General features: G+C 34.4%; 1 protein-coding gene and 1 long non-coding RNA gene across 3 annotated transcripts in view; one reads left to right on the top strand and one right to left on the bottom strand.

Annotated features, from left to right (window-relative positions):
* Positions 1–6,602, bottom strand: part of LOC149806502 (uncharacterized) — a 145,113-nt gene extending 138,511 nt beyond the window's left edge. Inside the window, exons 1-3 of the mRNA XM_089953913.1 lie at positions 6,283–6,602; positions 5,543–5,658; positions 4,191–4,290 (exon numbers count right to left, since the gene is read on the bottom strand). Coding sequence (XP_089810039.1) covers positions 4,191–4,290; positions 5,543–5,658; positions 6,283–6,367 — 301 coding nt within the window. The 5' untranslated portion in view covers positions 6,368–6,602. The remainder of the gene's footprint in view (positions 1–4,190; positions 4,291–5,542; positions 5,659–6,282) is intronic.
* Positions 6,603–6,782: 180 nt separating this feature from the next.
* Positions 6,783–20,142, top strand: LOC149806501 (uncharacterized). 2 transcript variants are annotated; one of them, XR_016420294.1, is made up of 3 exons: positions 6,783–6,934; positions 14,367–14,465; positions 18,864–20,142. It is a non-coding gene; the product is annotated as an uncharacterized LOC149806501 (long non-coding RNA). The 2 variants fall into 2 exon arrangements; XR_016420295.1 differs by lacking the exon at positions 18,864–20,142 and adding an exon at positions 17,226–18,212.
* The last annotated feature ends 507 nt before the right edge of the window (positions 20,143–20,649 follow it).

Genomic DNA, 20,649 nt, shown 5'->3' with positions numbered 1-20,649 from the left:
ACCTGGGAACTCTAAACAAAGGATGGCAATCTGGTCATGCCTGGGAACACTAAACAAAGGATGGCAATATGGTCATGCCTGGGAACTCTAAACAAAGGATGGCAATATGGTCATACCTTGGAACTCTAAACAAAGGATGGCAATCTGGTCATAACTGGGAACTCTAAACAAAGGATGGCAATATGGTCATATCTTGGAACTCTAAACAAAGGATGGCAAAATGGTCATACCTGGGAACTCTAAACAAAGGATGGCAATATGGTCAGACATGGGAACTCTAAACAAAGGATGGCAATATGGTCAGACATGGGAACTCTAAACAAAGGATGGCAATCTGGTCATAACTGGGAACTCTAAACAAAGGATGGCAATATGGTCATATCTTGGAACTCTAAACAAAGGATGGCAAAATGGTCATACCTGGGAACTCTAAACAAAGGATGGCAATATGGTCATACCTGGGAACTCTAAACAAAGGATGGCAATATGGTCATACCTGGGAACTCTAAACAAAGGATGGCAATATGGTCAGACATGGGAACTCTAAACAAAGGATGGCAATATGGTCAGACATGGGAACTCTAAACAAAGGATGGCAATCTGGTCATAACTGGGAACTCTAAACAAAGGATGGCAATATGGTCATATCTTGGAACTCTAAACAAAGGATGGCAAAATGGTCATACCTGGGAACTCTAAACAAAGGATGGCAATATGGTCATACCTGGGAACTCTAAACAAAGGATGGCAAAATGGTCATACCTTGGAACTCTAAACAAAGGATGGCAATCTGGTCATACCTTGGAACTCTAAACAAAGGATGGCAAAATGGTCATACCTTGGAACTCTAAACAAAGGATGGCAATATGGTCATACCTTGGAACTCTAAACAAAGGATGGCAATATGGTCATACCTGGGAACTCAGAGGATGGCAATATGGTCATACCTGGGAACTCAGAGGATGGCAATATGGTCATACCTGGGAACTCTAAACAAAGGATGACGGTCATAGCCGGGAATACTATAAAAAGAGCCAGTCTGGTCATAACTTAGAACTCTAAACAAAAGAGAGCCAATCTGGTAATGGAACTCTAAACAAAAGAGGACCAAACAGGTCATCAAACAAATAACTAAAAATGAAAGCAGAACAAGAGTGAGTGCTATATCCATATTTATAGCTGGTGTTAAGTATCAAAATGAAATTCATATTCTCCTTTCTTACCTCATGATTTAAAGCAGGTCTGTAACACTTGCCAGTTAGAAAATTGAAACCAGGTTGCAATTTACATCGTACAGCCAATCACTCATATGTCCATCTCTAAGTTTTAAAATATCACTAGATGTTTTTGAATTTTGTCTTCACTGGAAAATACAGTTCGTAATGAAGAATCTCCAAAACACATCCAGTACAGACTTTTTCTTCAAAATTAGAACAAGGACAATGTTATGACTATATGGTCCTAACCTAAGTAATAGGAAAAATGAAGAAAACCCAAACAAGTTTAATTTGTAATAAGTCTGATATCTTTATGAACCTTCTTGGTTGAGTACCACCCATCAAAGAGATGTTCTTTTTACCCACAAAATTTGACATAGGTAAATCTACTTTCTTTTCTGCAATTCCTAAATCTGTTTTTATATGCCTCAGGTACCAACCCATAACCCATATAAATATATATATATATATATATATATATATATATATATATATATATATATATATATATATATATATATATATATATATTCCTTAAGCATATTCATAATTAGCACTCTATTACTGACAGTGAAATGTAGATATCACAATCTCTGCCAATAAGTACACTTTTATAACAATGCCCATTGCTCTCTTGGCCGTTTCAAATTTAGAGCAATTTTCTAAATGTAAAGAAAATATTTATTGACTTCTTTTCCCTGAAAAGGGGGTATTAACCTAATATTTCTGGTAACCTTAAAAACTGAACTTGTGTGCAAGACGGAGAGTGCCTTCTGCCTCACAATTCTAATTATTATAATCTAAATTGCATTTCCTTTCCTTCTTTCTACAAATGCATTTCTCTCTCTGTCTCTCTCTCTTTCTCTCTCTCTCTCTCCTTTTCATGTCTGAATCTGCATTTGCCTCTCCTTTTCCTCCTTCTGAATTTGCAATTCTGTCATTCCTTTCTGAAGCTGAAGTTTTAACAGTCCCAATTCTATCTGGATTTGTAACTGTAATTCCCTACCAAAACCAGAGACATACTTTCTAATCAAACCAGAAGTACCTTTATTATCCAAACAAATTAACCTTTCTCATCAAGGAACCTGATTGGCTGAATGGTCTAAAGCACTTGCCTTTACCTATCACTGCCATCTCCATGTGGGTTCAAGTGTTGGACTTGGCCAAAGTGGGTATGCAAGAAAGCTGCCTGTAGCTTCCCACTGGTCGGTGGGGTTTTGGGAGTTTACCTGGGTTCTTCCTCCACCAGTCATACTGGCCACCATATATTGCCTATCTTGCACTGAGAAATGACGTTAATCCCCCAAACAACAACACAAACAACTTTTCCACCAAATACTGGACCAAACTAATTTTTTTCTTGTTTTACCATAGATGCTTTTACTTCCAAAACAGAATAATGTCTGGCAAGCTCAAGAAACTAATTTTTTCAAAGACTCTAATCCTTCCGTGGTTAGGATGGTCTTAAACTATGTAACAAATAAGCCCAAAAAAACAAGTTTAGTAACATCAAAAAATAATTTAATTCTCCAAGTTATAAATGAAAATTTAAGAAGAGCTTACAGTATTGTGACTTAAATCTCAAATAATCCTATAAGTTCTATCACAAGTCCAAAAGTAGAGAGAGTTCTGAAATGGGTTCCAAATTTTGAATGTGCTGATATAATCCAGAATGAATTCACAATAATCCCAAAATCATATTTTTCAAAGAGCACTTCATAATTCCAAGAAATAATTTAAAGAAATGATTTTCCTCAAATTAAATTGAAACACAAAAGTAAATACTTCTGAAGACTGAAATTAAAGGGGGAATGAATAATAATTGTTTATCTCAAACTCATATACACCCCCACTGAACCTATGCCACAATAAACTTTTCTGAAAATTTCATTCCTTTTAATGGAATATTACCCCACACTATAAATAAATTCCTTTCTAGAATCTTCCAAGGATGATAGCAAGGCTGGGTCTAGAACACAGACCCAAGTAAACAACCTATTTATTACTTACTAATAAGACAAACATGAATGTAATCAGGTAGATCTTCTACCTCAATTTCAGACCAAAAGTCAAGCATACAATACAAATTAAAAATACATAACAACATGCAGGTGAACATCATATGTCAATCATCCAAATCCATCAAAACAACAAAACAGTGTGGATCAAGACCTGCTGTGGCATTACATGATGGCAGTCCTACAATGTAAGAGGTCAACCCTGCTATGTATGATGTGGGAGTCAACATGTTACTACCAAACAATCAGTGCTGTCTAGCACTGTCCTGAGAGCATCAACAGGGAACTGGAGGCCAAATTTTCAAAAATATCTCAGACAGTTGCAGCCTAAATTGATATTGTTGAAAATATCTCACACAGTTGGCAGTCAGTATCAATACTGTTGCAAATATCTCACATAGTTTATAGCCATATTGACACTGTGGTAATATTTCACAGCTGGCAGCCCATATTGACTTTGTTGCAAATATTTCACACAACTGGCAGTCCATATTGACACTTGCAAATATCTCATACAGTTGGCAACCCATATTGACACTGTTGCAAATATCTCACACAGCTGGTAGTCCATATGACACTGTTGCAAATATCTCACACAGATGGCATCCCATTTTGACACTGTTGCAAATATCTCATACAGTTAGCAGCCCATACTAAAGAGCTTCCATATCTCATTGTGATTACTATAGGCTATATTACTATATCTCAGCATGATTACTACAGGGTTTTCACATCTCATTGTGATTAGTATAGGTCTTCCACATTTCTGTGTGATTACTATAGGACTTCAGCATCTTAATATGGGTCCTAAATGGATTCCATATCTCAGTATGATTGCTATATGGCTTCTACATCTCAATGTGGGGCATGAATAAAGAAGATATTACTTACTTTTTACCTGAAAAGCACAAAGACAAAATTTCTTCTTAATGAAACTGAAACTCTAAATACTAACCTGGAATTTGTTTCTTTTGAAGTTTAGGTAGAGCTTTGTCAGGGGCAGTCATTATTTCCTGCTTATTCTCATGTTTCTCTGGGTTTTCTTTTTGCTGAGGCTGGAATGAGAAGTGTGATATAGCTCTCAAATGTAGTCCTACTATCACACAACATGTTAATTTGGGTGGACACTTGTCTAGATATAGGATATTAAGAATGGGACTTTATCTGAATTTGGGTTCAAAACTATAGTTTGCCAGAAAAATACAGCTTCTTCGGAATAAAATATTAATCCAACTCAAACATGGCAAAAATAGCACAGGTCAATTTCAGTGTTATTACTGTAATTCCAGGGTCTGAATTCAAACAAGTAAAAAAATAGTACAGGTCAATATCAGTAATTTTTACTATTTTAATTCCATGGACTGCACTCAGACATGTCAAAGAATAGCAGAGGTAAATATCAGTACATTTTAATTGTATAATTCTAGGGATTAACTCCAGTGGACAAAATGTTCTTATTGGAATCCAAAACTTTTCCTGCTCTGTCTCAAGAATTGTTAATTCAGCAAATTATATCTTTCAGTCTGTGGTTATATCAATGTTGAACCTTCAAAACTTTATGATCATCAAACCCACCTTACTGAATGGATTCACAATAATCCCCAAAAAATACTTTCGTATAGATTAAATGAGCACTTTCTAATTCCAATGAATAATCAAAACAAATGTTTCTTCTCAAATTATATCTAAACACAACATTAAATACATCTGCAGACTGATATTAAAACAAGAACATAGGAAATAGAATGAATCAATTGCCCACGTCTTAATTGTTATAAACATCCGCACAGCTCTACAATATTTTCCTACCTGATCTATGTCACAATAAATCCTACTTGACATGACAATACCTCATGTTGCAACTGAACCCACCTGATTGAATTCTACAATGAGAAATCATCCCAAACTTGTACACAGGTTCATTATTATGATTAATTTTTAAATTTGTAAGCTCCTATTTAAAGCTCATATGCAATATACAGTCATGCACTAAAAGTAAAAGTGACACCATGGATACACATAACACTGCAATAATATTTACCAGATCATAATATACATACCCTCCTAGTCTCCTTACATCCCTATAGAGAGCATGCCTTCTACTCCAGTAGTAACTGAAGAAATCACAGGGCTTGGCAAAAATTTCTGCATCAAGAGAAGAGCACTCTAACTGCCACCTTAAGCAAAAATGTTTTAGTCTTGAAGGGTTGGATTTGTGAAGTAGTAGTAGTTTTCCTAAAATATAATAATGGGGTCATTTATTTGAAGAAGAAAGATCCTTATGTGACTGGCAATTGTTCCCCTTACCTTTAGCTCATAATGTTCAACAGAGTCTACAGGCCTTTTGTCTGCTGCTTCAGGTAAATTTTCAGCCAAAGGCTCTTTTAGTTCTTGCCGAGTATTTTTACTGTATTGTACTACATCTGAAATAAATATTTACAAATTATTAATGTAATATTGATTTACATTTAATTAAAAAGGTCATTAAAGGGATTTTTTAAAAATCACTTTTACATTACAGGCTTTTATTATAATTAAGTTACATTTTATCTTCAGCCTTTTCATATTAAATGTAACCAATAAAACAGAACTTCAATTTTTTTATATTAATATTGAATCTAGTTATAATAACAAAATAAATATCTAAATAAATAAACTACAAGTGTTTGTTTTATATTATGTGTTCATTTTTATTTTTATAAAAGTTATTTTTAACCACTACAATAGCCTGTTCCCTGGTGAAATCTTCAAATAGTACTGAACTCTCTTTCTGAGGTTCTTAGATTATAATAAATGAAGAGAATGAAGTGCATAGGACGACACTGACTGGAATGGGGCGATTTGGTGAAAAGTGTAGATGTTTTATATTGGAGGCTATTTTGCAATGTGAGTGAATTGATGAAAAGTGAGGCGTTTTGTCTGGGGGTGGGGTTTACAGTGGGCGTTTTGACCTGATCCCAGTCCATGCCATTAGCCATTGTACTAACGTTATGTAAATTAAATAGAAGCAACAAAGAAATTATGGGATATAAAACACATCGACATACCACGCTCCTCTTTCTCTCTAGTTGTCACTGGACTCTGACTGATGCGGTTCTTTCTTAAATTACAACAAAACAATTGTGAATGCATATTTGCTAATACGAAATCAAATTGGACTTCTTCTCTGCATGTGCTGCTAGAATAAATACTCACGAGTTAGACAGAATGCCCAGAAAAATAAACTGCAGTTATATAGTTGGCCCAGAAAAGTGAATTGCAAGTTAGAGAGTTAACCGTTTCCAGTTGCTAGGATGTGCGTAAACAAACGGGTACAGATTAAAAAAAAACAAAAACAAATCACGATGAGTTTAGTAACGGAATTAGTTAATTCATGCTCCTGTGAAGAAATCAGACCAGAACACAAACTGCCGTGTTTTTAAGTGTTACATTCTCGATATCACCTGTAAAAATTTACAGTAAACATGTTTCTTTTATTTATGGGAATTAATGTTTAATTACATCGTTTATTCTTGTTAAAGGTGTAAAGAGTTTGTGTGGATATTTGGTCACAAGGGAGCAATCCTTGTGCTGGTGTTGCCTATGGATTATTAAAGAGTACCTTCCCTTTTCAATGTGACTGCGGTCATGAAACCATCACAAGCAGCAAGCAGAAGGATTGAGCAATTGTCAAAAGCATTCGGTCTGTGTAGTTCCCAGGTAGATATTAAAACAAAGCTCAGCGCACTGATATAAAATGGTAGGACAAGGGTACTGGGTGCAGAACATTTAATATTTCTGATAGCAACGTTTATTGGGTTGCCATATTTGAACTTTCAGTTTCAAAACGAGGACACTCCGTAGCGTGAATCAGTGTCCTACAATGTAAGTTCTCGACCCTGATATGTATGTTTTGGGCCAGAACATAAATATCAGGGTCTAGGACTTACATTATTGGACTAATTTATATGAATATCTAAAAACGCACATTGTATTAATGTGTTTTACATTACATTAGGTGTTCACTATTTGCCCCCCACCCCCCGCATTGGCCCTTTGCAGTTCTTCAAGTTTTGAAATATGGAAAGACATGGCAGTAGTTATCATTGTGAAATTTAAAAACACAAATGAACTTTTAGTGACCATAGAACCATGGGCTACTTTTGCTTTGGAGCAGGTTACCTAGAAATTTAAGTTTGGTGAAAAATGGCTGAAGAGAGACTGTATATAATTTTATGGAAGCCATGCTATGAACAAGAAAGCAAAATTATCACTTTACGTGCCCAATTCTTTTAGTCAGTGCGATAAAAATGGATTGACTTGATAAAAGCAAGATGTATCCAAAATTTCTATCATTTTGTGGTAACAAATAAAACAAATCTTGAAAACAAGAAGTAAATTAAAAATATCCCCTCAATACATAGCAAAAAATTGTAAATTTCAAAACAGTAATTTATCGGAAAATTCATTTATGAAACCCATAATGCATGATACATTCATACATATCTCCAATTAGTGTAAAGCAGCTGAACAAAATTAAAGCATTGAAAATTGGAGGAGTTTGTTGTGCAAACTTTAACCTACCATGGACACCTGGAAAAATTATATTCTAAATATGGTCTTTTCATAAATTTTTTAACATATTGGAGAAAAGTTTTAAAGCAATGAAATATGCATGTACCATGGTATGTATTTATTTATGCATATATAGGGTTCAATGGCACATCATGTTGGGAAAATCCTGGCTACTTAATGCCAAGTAAAAGTTCCTCCAAAATGTTCAAAAATGCAAAGGTCAGAATTACAAAAAAGTATAGGTCAATGAACCTTTTCAGTTGAATATCAACACATAGGCCTTCAAGATAAAAGGTAAAGATGTTAACATTCTTTTAAAGGTATATAAATTATAAAATCCAAAAATATAAAATCCTAAAAGTATAGGATCAAAACTTGTTAAATAAATATCATTAGTATAAAAGGTCCAAATGGTATTTCATCAAAAAGTTTGATTTCACAAAATAAGCTTCTAACAGACAGGGCAGAAGTTGATACAGTAGGTATGAGCTCTGGTCAAGATTCATTCTGCTATTCACAGTTCTGGTCAAGATTAATTCTTCAAGAAGTATTTGCAGTTCAACAGCCACATTTCTGTCCTTTGATATTTGACATTTCCAAATTTTGTTTGTGGTATACAGAACACGACTAATTTTGTTATATTTTAAGTGACCATATTGAATCTTCTATTCAAAAATAGGTGACTGCAGGGCAGTTTGATCTGCCCTTTCATAATCTCAATATGAGGGTAACCACTGACGAAGGCAGCAAACAGTATGTAATGCTTCTTCAGATTAATGGGTTGTCAACTTTAAGATTTTGCAAAGCTTTCAGTGTGGAAATAAAATCAAGAGAAGATGTTGAAATTTGTTTTTAAGCAGTTTTTTTATAGTCCAGAGATTTGAGTATGGCTCTAATTTATGCAGTAAATATGGAGGCTTTATCCAGTAACCAGCTCAAAATGGTGCATTGGAGTGTTGCAGTGACAGTTAGACTTGTTCCCATCTTTCAAACTGGCTGTATTCAGGGATATATGACCAAAATAGGAGGTTTTTAGTGAATCTACTTTACAAGTGAGAGAATTGGTATAGAACTCTAAGTAATAACAAGGGTCAGATATAATTTTGGATGTTTTAATTACCAAAGTGGTTTTTTTGGAATAGAGAACTTTACAGGAATGTTAAGATTTCTTTGGTCTTGCTTCTAGATGAAGACAAATTCATATTCCAAAAGGTGGAATGAAATTTAGTTAACAGACATACAAGGTTTGATATTTGGACCAAAGATGATATCATATGCAGTATTAGATGGATTAGAAAATCATTTACTGGCATACGGAAGAGCCAGTTTCATTCATCTTAGATAAAGTGATGGTTTGTCAGTAATGGAGGCTTTCTGAAGGGAAGTCTAAATGCCCCTATACAAACTCAAAGTCCCTCATTGTGTATCAAATCAGGCATCTGGATGGATGAGCTGATCTGTGCACAATCAAGCCATAGTAAAATTTAGATCTGGAGTAAGACTGTACAGTCTGCTTCCCACTGTGACTGCCATGACCTGTATTAAATCCAGGAATTTTGACAGTTTAATTCCCTGTGGCATCTAATATCCATAAGAAAGTTAGTCAAAGATAAGTCTTACAGATTTGGTCTCCTCTGCAACAAATGAGAAATGTCAAAATAGAGTTTTGGGTCCTCATAAATTGTATGTAATTTTCAGGAGAGTACATTAACAGTTTTAGAAAATTTGAACACGTTTTCTTCAGACCATTCCTTAATTCTGTTGAGGCTTATCACTAGTTGATGTACAACAGTATGCATACATTCTGATCTATGGCAGATCAGAAAGTAATAGTAATAATAATAAAGATAACAATAATAATAACAGCTTGATTTAAAGAGGGTGACACAATTGGTTGCAACTAATTCTCCTTGTGGCCTTTTATTATATGCATATTTACATGCTAAGTACATATATATTCTTGCAAACACGTACACAAAAAATACAAGCATTGATAAAAAGTTACATTTACATATGGACATAATCAACAGAAAATTGTGTAAGGACATTACAATATACAGAACACATATAGTGAGACAACAAAATGGAAGGTTTGAAATTTATTCTTTAAGTTGTAATGTATTTGTCAAATCACACAGGTGCCACATTTCATCCATTGAATTAGATTATAAATAAATGCATTTATAGTTGTACTTGTTTTATTTCGTTTGGGAATCTCTTCCCAAGTAGAGGCCTCAAATATTTCAAACTTTTCTTAAAGAGTTCTATATTTTTATTTTGGAAAGGTGGTTAGCTGAAATTGATCTGAACTCATTAACTCCTGGCGTCATGTTTGTGTGTCAGGAGGTAGTACCCTACTTCCAAGCTTTGTGGCATCAGGGTCATTTAAGATACACAAAAATGGCTGATATAACAGAAAAGTAGAGATACATAATTCTGCAAGGATACCAAATAATCTGGACTTTCTACTTTGCATTACAAAATACAGAGGGAGAAACATATCCTTTTAGGCCCAATTTTGTTTCACAAAAAATCGCCTATCTTCAGAATCGGATTTTGTGTCCGGATTTTAGACTTTTTGGCCTCAGTTCTAAGGCAGACCAATCTGAACTGCAGACAGACAAGCGAGCCTGTGCAAAAAGTAAGATAAGTTGGGTATTTCAATGGAAATCACTTGGATGCAGATTTATTTGGATGTATTCAGAAGCAGCCCCCAAATTGTGTTTCCTACTCGTTTTTCAGGTGAGAATGACAAAAATCTCCAGGGATTAATCAGTTAAATTTGGAGTATTGCCTTGTTTTCTAACATGAAACAATTTCTCAGGATATAATGGGGCTATATTGTTTGAAACTTTGTACATAAGCTTAGCCTTTCTTATAAAGGTTTTTTAACTTACTGTTAAAATTTCAATCTCATTCATTGCGTTTGGGATGTTTTCAACATTGTCTAGGATGAGATTGCAAGCTCTTTTTTTTTTCAAGCAGTATAATTTGCAAATATTGATATCAGAAATGTTTCCCCAAATGATGTTACAGTAGTCTAGGTATGGTTGTAGTAGCTTTTGTAATATATTATCCTATGTTTAGTTGATGTTGCTTAACAACCACTGACATGAAAGGACTTTATGACATATGACTTGAATATGTTTATTCCATTTCAGATTGTTGTCAACCATCATCCCAATGATTTTGTCATGGGTAACCATGTATAGGCAAATTTCATTTAACTTAAGATTCAAATTGCTATTTGCCAGTTTTGCTGGATAGCAATGAGTTTTGTTTGTGTTTACTTTCATACCATTTTCCTTACACTAGGAATCTATTCTGTATGAGGCTATCTGATGGGAAACCTGTAGGTCTGATGTTGCTATTTGAAATCTGATAGAGTGGTGTCTGCATATAAGTCAACAGATGAAATTCAGTTGCCTATTTTCAGTGGCATATCATTCATGAAAATGAGAAATAGGAATGCACCCAGGATGGATCCCTGTGGTACTCCATATGTAATAGTAATTGATTCTTCTATTGACAAACTGCCATTCATTTTGACCCAGTTTTCTTCTTGATAGATCAGTTGTTGAATCATCACATTATTTAATGTTCAATTTATTGATAAGAATATCATAATCAACGAGGTCAAAGGTCAGCTAGTATGGATCCAGTTTCCCTTGATCTAGCAGCAATCCGTCTATCATGGGGACCAAAGCTGTCTCAAAAACCTTATTTTCTCTCTCTGCACTCAGATTGGTTATGGTGAATTAAGTTATATGTTGATAGCTACACTGTACATGCTAAGATTTTCATGAACATGTTTTTCAAGTAGTTTGGGTAGAGTTAGTACTTAAGATAGATATGGGTCTGTAGTTATTGGTCTTTGCAGCCTGATTTATCGGGGGGAGGGGTGACTTTTACTATTTTCCATGTCTGGAGAAACACTGAGGTGGGCATGCTTAGATTACGTACGTAAGCTGTGCTGTCAGATATTATATTTGCAGCAGCCTTCATGAGACATTATCTAGACCTGTTGCTTCATTGTGTCAATAGTTTGCATCCAAAAAATATATTTGTTCATTTGGTATTATAGGGAGTTGTACAATCATAAGACCCAAAGAGATAAAAAAGTACTGAATTACCCTCAGGCAGAAGAAATTGATGACAACCCCATTCTTTGTGAGGAAGTAGAGACTGCAGTTAGGTCACCAAAGAAAGGAGAGTCAGCTGGTGTTGACAACATACCAGAAGAGCGCATTAAAGCAGGAGGAGGAAAGATAGTCACAGTCCTTACAACAATCTGCAACAAGATATGCCAGACAGGATTATGGCCCACCACATGGACTCAGTCTTTGGTCATCATGCTCCCCAAGAAAGGAAACCAACTGTACATCTAAGATGCCAAAACCACAGAACCGTCAGTGTAAATAAGCCATCCAAGCAAAGTCATGCTGAAGATAATTCTGAACAGACTCAAGCCTTAAGCAGAGAAATTGCTGAAGAGCAGACAGGCTTCTAAGCAGGAAGGAACAACACAGAACAAATCTCTAATCTCAGACTCTTTTGTGAGAAATACCTTCAGCATCAGCAAAATCTCTACCATGTCTTTCTAGATTTCAAGAAGGCCTTTGACAGATGATATTGATGGCCTAGCAGAAGATGAAAAACAACTGGCTGATTTGGTTGAGTGCCTCAACACAACCTCCACAGCATAATGTATGGAGATTAGTGCCAAAAATACAAAACCAATGACAAACAACACCAATGGTATTAGTGCAGAAATAAAAGTCTGTGGACAGAAGCTGGAAAAAGTCGCAAGCTTCAAGAACTTGGGATCAATTATCACAGATGAGGGCTCCAAACCAGAACTGCTTTGCAGGATTGCCCAGACAACACTGATAACATGGTTGAGACCAATATGGAAGGACACCAATATTGCTCTTGGTCTCAAAATAAAGCTGATGAGCTCTATTATCATATCCATTTTTCTGTATGCTTGTGAAACATGGATGATCACAACAGATCTACAAAAGCAGGATTCAGACCTTCAAAATGAGATGCTACCACAAGATCTTGGGCATCTGATACATTGACCATGTAACCAACAAAGAGGTCCACAACATGATCCAACGAGTCATTGGACCCTATGAAGACCTCTTGACCACTGTGAAAAAATGCAGACTGAAGTATTAGTCATGTTTCAAGATCAACTGGATGGCAAACACAATCTTACAAGGCACAGTGAGATGGTGCAGAAGAAGAGGATGACAGAAAAAGAGGTGGGAAAACAGCATTAAAGAGTGGACAGGCATGGGGTTTGGAGATTCCCATAGGGCAGTAGAGAATGGAAAAATTGAGCAAATTGGTTGTGAAGTCATTTGTGGTGCCCCAATGACCTCGTGGGTTATGGGATTGATGATGATGATTATAGGGATAAAAAATATTGTGTGGGTTGAAATTGTTGATGAACAGAAATTTTCATTGTGATTGGAGTTTACAAAGGGTACCTTAATTCTGGAAGTTATACTGATAAAAAGTTTATTAAATGTAGTTGCTGTTTTGTCATAAATAATATGGCCATCTTGGCTAATCTATTGGATTTTGCATGACCACCAACCTAGTTTGTTAAAAACTCTGCTCTCAGAATTCATATAGCAGTTATTTTCTAACTGATAATAATTCTCACTTACTCCTCCATGTTTTGTAATGTGCTTGTTGTCCATCAGATTTGAAAAAAATAGATTTCCATGGCATCTTGAATGTTTTGAGTAAACCAATCAAGTTGAAAGTTCTTTTTCACTCTGTTTTCAAACTAAATGTTTATCTACCACCTGCATAAAAGATGGGTCCATATATCATTATCTACATCATCAGACGTAGACACTATACTGCAAGGATCATTACATAAATTTGTTTTTGACATGATGCCTAAATGACCTATATGTTATGGGTTTTTGAGCTGGATTTTCTGGCTAGGAACGTAAGGAAGTTATCATTAAGACATATCCTAGGAATACGTATTTTTTATTACATTGCCTCCATATTTGTATATATAAGATCTACTAAGAATTTTTGAGTGGTCAGTTTGGGTTAGACCAAAAGTTTCAATGAAATTCAACCATTTTTTGTTAATCTAACTATTCATAAGATCCCTAATGAAGTCACCTAAAATGTATACTTTGTTTCAGTTATCAATCGTTTAAGATAGTTGCTTTTCGATATGTTCATTACATCGGAGCTGTGCAAGAGACTTATTGACAGAGCCCACTAAGAATGGCTTCGTATTTTATTGATTTACCTGAATCCATATTGCTTCGGTTTCATATGATTCAAGATCATTCTTCTTTGAACTATTTCTTAGATAAACAACAACAACACTTCACTTCCCCTGAGCCTGTATCAAGTCTGATTGGTGTGCCATAACCATCAATAAAAAACAAGTTTGAAATGCTTGGACCCTAAGCTGTGTAAAAATATTTTTTTTTTTAATTCATTACTCTAACATTTGTGAGGCAGTCAAACTTAAACTGCAACATTTAAAACATTTGTTGATAAACCTCAAAGGACATGCTTATTCTTTTCACAGGCCAGTGCTTATGCAGCATGTGTGACAGCCAAGCAAGGAGTTAAGACACATGAATGTCAGAAGGAATTTGAAGCTCTGAAGCAATGTATGAAGCAGGCAGTAAGTAGAATAAGTAATAATTGTTGTAATATGTCCATTACTTGCTCAGGTCTCAGTTATTCATCACTCCCAGCCTAATGTATGAAGCAGGCAGTAAGTTGAACAAGTAATAATTAGTGTAACATGTCCATTACTTACTCAGGTCTTGTGGATTCAAGTTTTAGGCCTAGTCATCTTGGGTATGAGACAAAACTTGCCATTAGCTTCCAGTGGATCAGTGGTTCTTTTCAGGTTCTTCTGCACCAAGTATACTGGCTGCCATATAGCCTATCATGTCCTGAAAATGATGTTAAACCCGTAACAGCCAACCAAATTTAATTTAATATCCGTGGCTTGAAATAGCCTATTTGTGTTGCTGTGCCTCAACCCAAAATCAGTTAATTTGTGGTTATATTTTCTTGCTTTTTTCCATTCATAATATAAAATAATTTTCTAACCCTATTTCAGCTATCTAATATGTGATGACAGGGCTATACTCTGTATACAATTATGTACATTGATAAAACAAATTTAGAATTAGTACAAAGCTAATTTTGCATACCCAATTAAATATATTATATATATGAAATCATTTTATTCTTGGTATACTGATTTTCATGGCTTTTATACTTAATTCATACTAAAAACCTAAAAGATGTTTTACCTTTCAAGAAAATCACAGTCCAGGCACTTCCATAAATGAAGTACCGCTACATAGGATATTTTTTCTTACAAATACACTACTTGAGTACTATTAACAGTATTCTATGTAGGCACTAGTACGGTATGGTTGACTTAGGATTATTGACTCAAGGGTATTAATGACTTCAACCTTTGTTCAAGGTATGCAGTCAGGAACTAAACTTATTGTGCAAAACTATTATTTTTTATTAGAGTTGCCTGACCCCAGAATCTATAAGTTTCTTTACTTCTTTAAGTGCAAGCCATCCACAAAGTTTGGTCAAGGTGCTTACTCTGGAACAAAAGTTCTTCTACCTTTTTATATTCAGCCAGAATGACCTCAACCTTTTATATTCAGCCAGAATGACCTCAACCTTTTATATTCAGCCAGAATGACCTCAACCTTTTTATATTCAGCCAGAATGACCTCAACCTTTTTATGTTCAGCCAGAATGACCTCAACCTTTTATATTCAGCCAGAATGACCTCAACCTTTTAAACCCAAATTCACTAGGCCTCTTTCAACTACAAGCCCTCTCTCTGCAAACTTTTGTCAAAGGTACATGGTTTAGAACTAAAGTTATCATTCAAAAATCATTCTTCCTTACCACAACTGCAAGCCATCCACCTAGTTTGGTAGTTGTATATGGCATAGAACTTTATTTATTGTTCAAAATTATTTCTAGTCTTTCATCAGTTACCAGAACCTTTACATTTTGGTGCCAGCCATCCACAAAGTTTGTTGACTGTAGATGGTGGACAACTCCAGTTATTGTGCAGAAACAAAATTGGTAAAAGACGGCTGGAAAATGTAGATAATATTCATGGCAGTCATATAACAGTTGACATGGATACAGTGAACTGGTTGTGAGGCTCACTGCAGATTCTTAAACATGTTTTACTGTACTTGATAGTTAAAGCATCTATAAAACTACCATCACAAAACACAAATGAATGCTTGCCTGTCTGGTTTTTTATAATTTCATTCATGTTTCTTTAACTGCTTTCATTTACTTCTGAGTTTTAATGCTGCAAGTGCCTATTGGTCTGATGCCACTCCTTGTATCCTCTTGGGGTCTGTTTTTGTTGGATTACATGGTTACTTCTTTAGAAACAATGCATTTTTAACCACCAGTAATTATATTAAGACAAACTTTTATAATATACATCAAGATAATTGGGAGTCATTGTTGACTTAAAACTATAATCAAAGCTCTTGAAAAAATTAATTTAACCTTTAAATCCATTTCATTTAAATGAATTGTGCATTAATGAAAAAATGAAATTCTGCATGTACTGTATTTACATTTCATTTTCCAAATGTACTTCATCATCAAAAATATACAGAGTTTGTCTCCATCTTATTGTGCAGTTTGAATTGAACCTCAAAGCAATCTCAGACTGGTTCTGAATTATTGTTTTTATACAAAATACACTTCAAGGACAGTCTAAGTTTCACCAGATATCTTTTGTAATTTTTTACTTGCTGAAATAAAACTTTTCATACATTGATAAGAACCTTTACATTCTGAATGCCAATATATATAAATATACATACAGACAGTTATACAAAATTTGAAATGTTGTTTAAAATATTCCATTTTTTAATTAATGTTTCAGAGTTAGAAACATAGTGATGTGAACTGCATTCATGATCATTAGACATATTTAGGGTGGATATGGAACCAGCTAATAAGGATTACAATTTTGAGTTTACAAACATTATCTTTGAACTATTCAAGATACATTTATGATGTCATAACTCACTAGTTGTGAAATACAATCAGGGCATTGAATTGCCAATTTTTCAAAACAGACATGTCATTAAGAATTGAAGCAAATTGATAGTGTCCCCATACAAAAGTTCAGTTTGTTAGAAAATTTCAAGAAAATGTATGCTTATGTAAAGATTTATTATATACAATATTTACAGTTGCAAAATTTTCATTGATTTAGTATTTAAACCAAATGCTTTGACTCTCAAATGAAAGCTTTCATTCTCAAATGTTTTTTTTTGTGATGCAGTTTCAAAGAAGGCAGCTGCAACATTCAGTTTGTAAAATTTACGTGTTTTTCTGTATCCAGTATTTTACATTTCAGATGAAGAAGCTGTAGAAGCCATTTATACTAGATACAACCCCCATTATACTGGATACAACCCTCATCCTTAAGTAAACAGAAACAGAGAAGTCATCTATTGATTTACTCTTTCAGCAGAGTGATCTGCAACCAGCAGAAGCAACTTGGATAGTCCAAATGAATTTACAGTACAGTTGTCTGAGAGATATTATGGTATAGTCCAAATGAATGTACAGTACAGTTGTTGGAGAGATATTATGGAATAGTCCAAATGAATGTACAGTACAGTTGTTGGAGAGATATTATGGTATAGTCCAAATGAATGTACAGTACAGTTGTTGGAGAGATATTATGGAATAGTCCAAATGAATGTACAGTACAGTTGTTGGAGAGATATTATGGAATAGTCCAAATGAATGTACAGTACAGTTGTTGGAGAGATATTATGGTATAGTCCAAATGAATGTACAGTACAGTTGTTGGAGAGATATTATGGAATAGTCCAAATGAATGTACAGTACAGTTGTTGGAGAGATATTATGGAATAGTCCAAATGAATGTACAGTACAGTTGTTGGAGAGATATTATGGTATAGTCCAAATGAATGTACAGTACAGTTGTTGGAGAGTCATTATGGTATAGTCCAAATGAATGTACAGTAGTTGTTGGAGAGATATGGTATAGTCCAAATGAATGTACAGTACAGTTGTTGGAGAGATATTATGGTATAGTCCAAGTGACTGTACAGTACAGTTGCTGGAGAGACATTATGGTATAGTCCAAATAGTATAGTCCATTTGAACATTCAGTACAGTTGCTAGAGAGACATTATGGTATAGTCCAAATGAATGTTCAGTACAAGTTGCTGGAGAGACATTTTCACACAACCAGGACCTAGTGAATGTGGGAAATAGTTAGACAACATGAATTACCAATATAAATGTTATCCTGCTTTATGTAATTAATTATTGTATAATCATGAGACATTAAATGGCTGTCAATCAAACATCCTAGGCTGCTGTTGTAATCTGCATTTTTAATGCTTTATTTTTCCACAGCCAACAACGTTTGGAGAGGATGTATCTTTTTGCCCATTTGTCTTCTTAATTCTTTCATCATGTCCTCAATATCTTGGACCTTATTTCATCTTCACTCATGAAAATGTAGGTGGATGCAGCTCAGGAAAAGTAACTTGGCCATATAAAAAGTGTAAATGTGACTTAATTTTCTTACGAGTGACTTTTTTATTTTAAGCTGTTTGTTACACCCCATTTTACCTATTCTCTTTTCCTAGCTATCTTTTTACATAATATAAATGTATTATACCCTGTTTCACCTGCACTCATGAAAAATTTCTATGTGGATTTATCTCATTTGTGAGGGATTAACTCCAATTAACTGTGACCTAATACAGTGAAACCCCGATATTTATAGCATGCTTTGTTATTGCACAAATTCATATATAACATGATTGTGGCATGGCTTCCAAATTTGTTTTTTTTTTTTAAATTATACATGAAATTTTATTATTTCAAAGTACAAAAAATAATATGTAAAAGTCTGTTATAATTTTGGGAAGAGTTTGTGTATGAATTGGAATAAAACATAATTATGACATGGCTCCCTAAATTTTACAACAATTTCACCAATTTCTTGCAGGTTTGTGCCAATGTAAATGAGAGTTTGATGTAATAAAGCTTGCCAGTAGCTTCTCGTCGGTCGGTGGTTTTTCCCTGAGTTTTCCAGGGTTCTTCCTCCACCATTTATACTGGCCACCATGTATAGCCTATCTTGTGCTGAAAAATGGCGTTAAACCCTAGAACAACAACAACAAATTGGCAAGATGTGTCATCTTCTTGAAGAAAAAGGTTTCATGATTACGTCTTTATATGAATAAAGTTTTTAAACATTTTTATTCGTAAATGTTAACTTCAAATGTGCCAGTAGTCAATCACTGCACTTTTATATTAGTTTATTTTCTAAAGATGTCAGGTCACAAGTGTTAATCTTATTATTACTGACCTGTGAACAAGAAAGTCATTAAGTCTTTGTATTTTTCTTCAATGCATTCTGTGTACCATTGTTACTCAAACAATAGTGATCATATGTTTGCTCATTAAACTGCATACACAACCAAGCATCATACAATGCAGTAGATAAAAGATTCTCACCTGAATTTATAAATCAACACAAATTGCTAATCATCGTAGTAAATCTTGCAGCTAAATGTTGAAATTATGGGTCATTGATTTACAATAACATTAAAGAAACTAAAGATGCAAACAAGTGTATGTGACTAGGTGGGTGTTAAATTGCCACACAATCAGTTGACCAGTGAATAATATTGCTCATTCCCTATCAAAATGACCCCATTGTTCATTAACAATTATTTTTGCTGTAGTTCTTCAAATAGAGGTGTAAGTGTTAAATAGTGGATATTACAATGGGTAATGGTACACAAAGCTTTTACTATTAAAGATCAGCTAGATGCCCTGGACAGGATCATATCTGGTGTTAAACATAATTAGCCAGATTTTAAGTGTTCATGAGTCGACCATCTAAGAATGATGAGCAAACCAAGATCGATCAGTTTAAAACATTTTTTTTTTTAAATTTCTAATTTGCAGTAGAGAAATTCTAGCAGTAGTAAATTTATACATACTGTTATTGACATACATGTGCATAAATACTGTACTTTATATGTGCTTCATCTTTCCTTTAATTATTGTTTTTACATTGAATTCAGACACATATCGATATATGACAAAATTACCTAATACTATACTTGTGTGTGCATATTTTAGATATAATTATTATGGATTCACTCTCACGCATGTCACGAGATTGGCTGGTGAATACACTGTGTTGATACTTTCAAGGTGCTTCAGACATATATGTACCAATGCGAGGTTCCCTGAATAAAATAAAATATATGCAATTCTCGTTTAATACATAATAAAATACATACAACATACAAATAAAATATATGCAATTCTTGTTTAATACACATTAAGATGGTAGCTGTGTTCATGAAGCACATAGTTTTGTGCCAACTTTTATTCTCACCCCCGGTAATTTATTTGGTGCATGCATCATTTTCTTCTGGTAACTGATTTGGTTGGTTATACCATGGTTTAGTACATAGCAGAACCATGTTCTGTGAACCCTGACCATCATGCTTTAGTGGGTTTAGACTATTGCTTGATTGACTTGTGTCTTTTCTGCTATTTCTTCACTATTCCCTCAGTATCATAGAACCATGGATAACTCTCTCAATAAGTATAACTCACTAGTATAAAGACTAAGTCATGTGGCATGTTTCCATGCTTGAGTGACTTTTGCACTTTTACCCATCCATTCATTAGACTTGCAATATCTTTGATGCTTTTTCACCTACACCCACAAAAGTGATGTGTCCAATCATATCAAGAGTTGTTCAACTATA

The sequence above is a fragment of the Sinohyriopsis cumingii genome, chromosome 1 (genome assembly GCF_028554795.1).
Source record: "Sinohyriopsis cumingii isolate HCF-2022 chromosome 1, ASM2855479v2, whole genome shotgun sequence".
In the NCBI taxonomy this organism is placed as follows: Eukaryota; Metazoa; Mollusca; class Bivalvia; order Unionida; family Unionidae; genus Sinohyriopsis; species Sinohyriopsis cumingii.
Note: the sequence above shows the minus strand (reverse complement) of the source record. Positions and strands in the feature narration are given on the sequence as shown.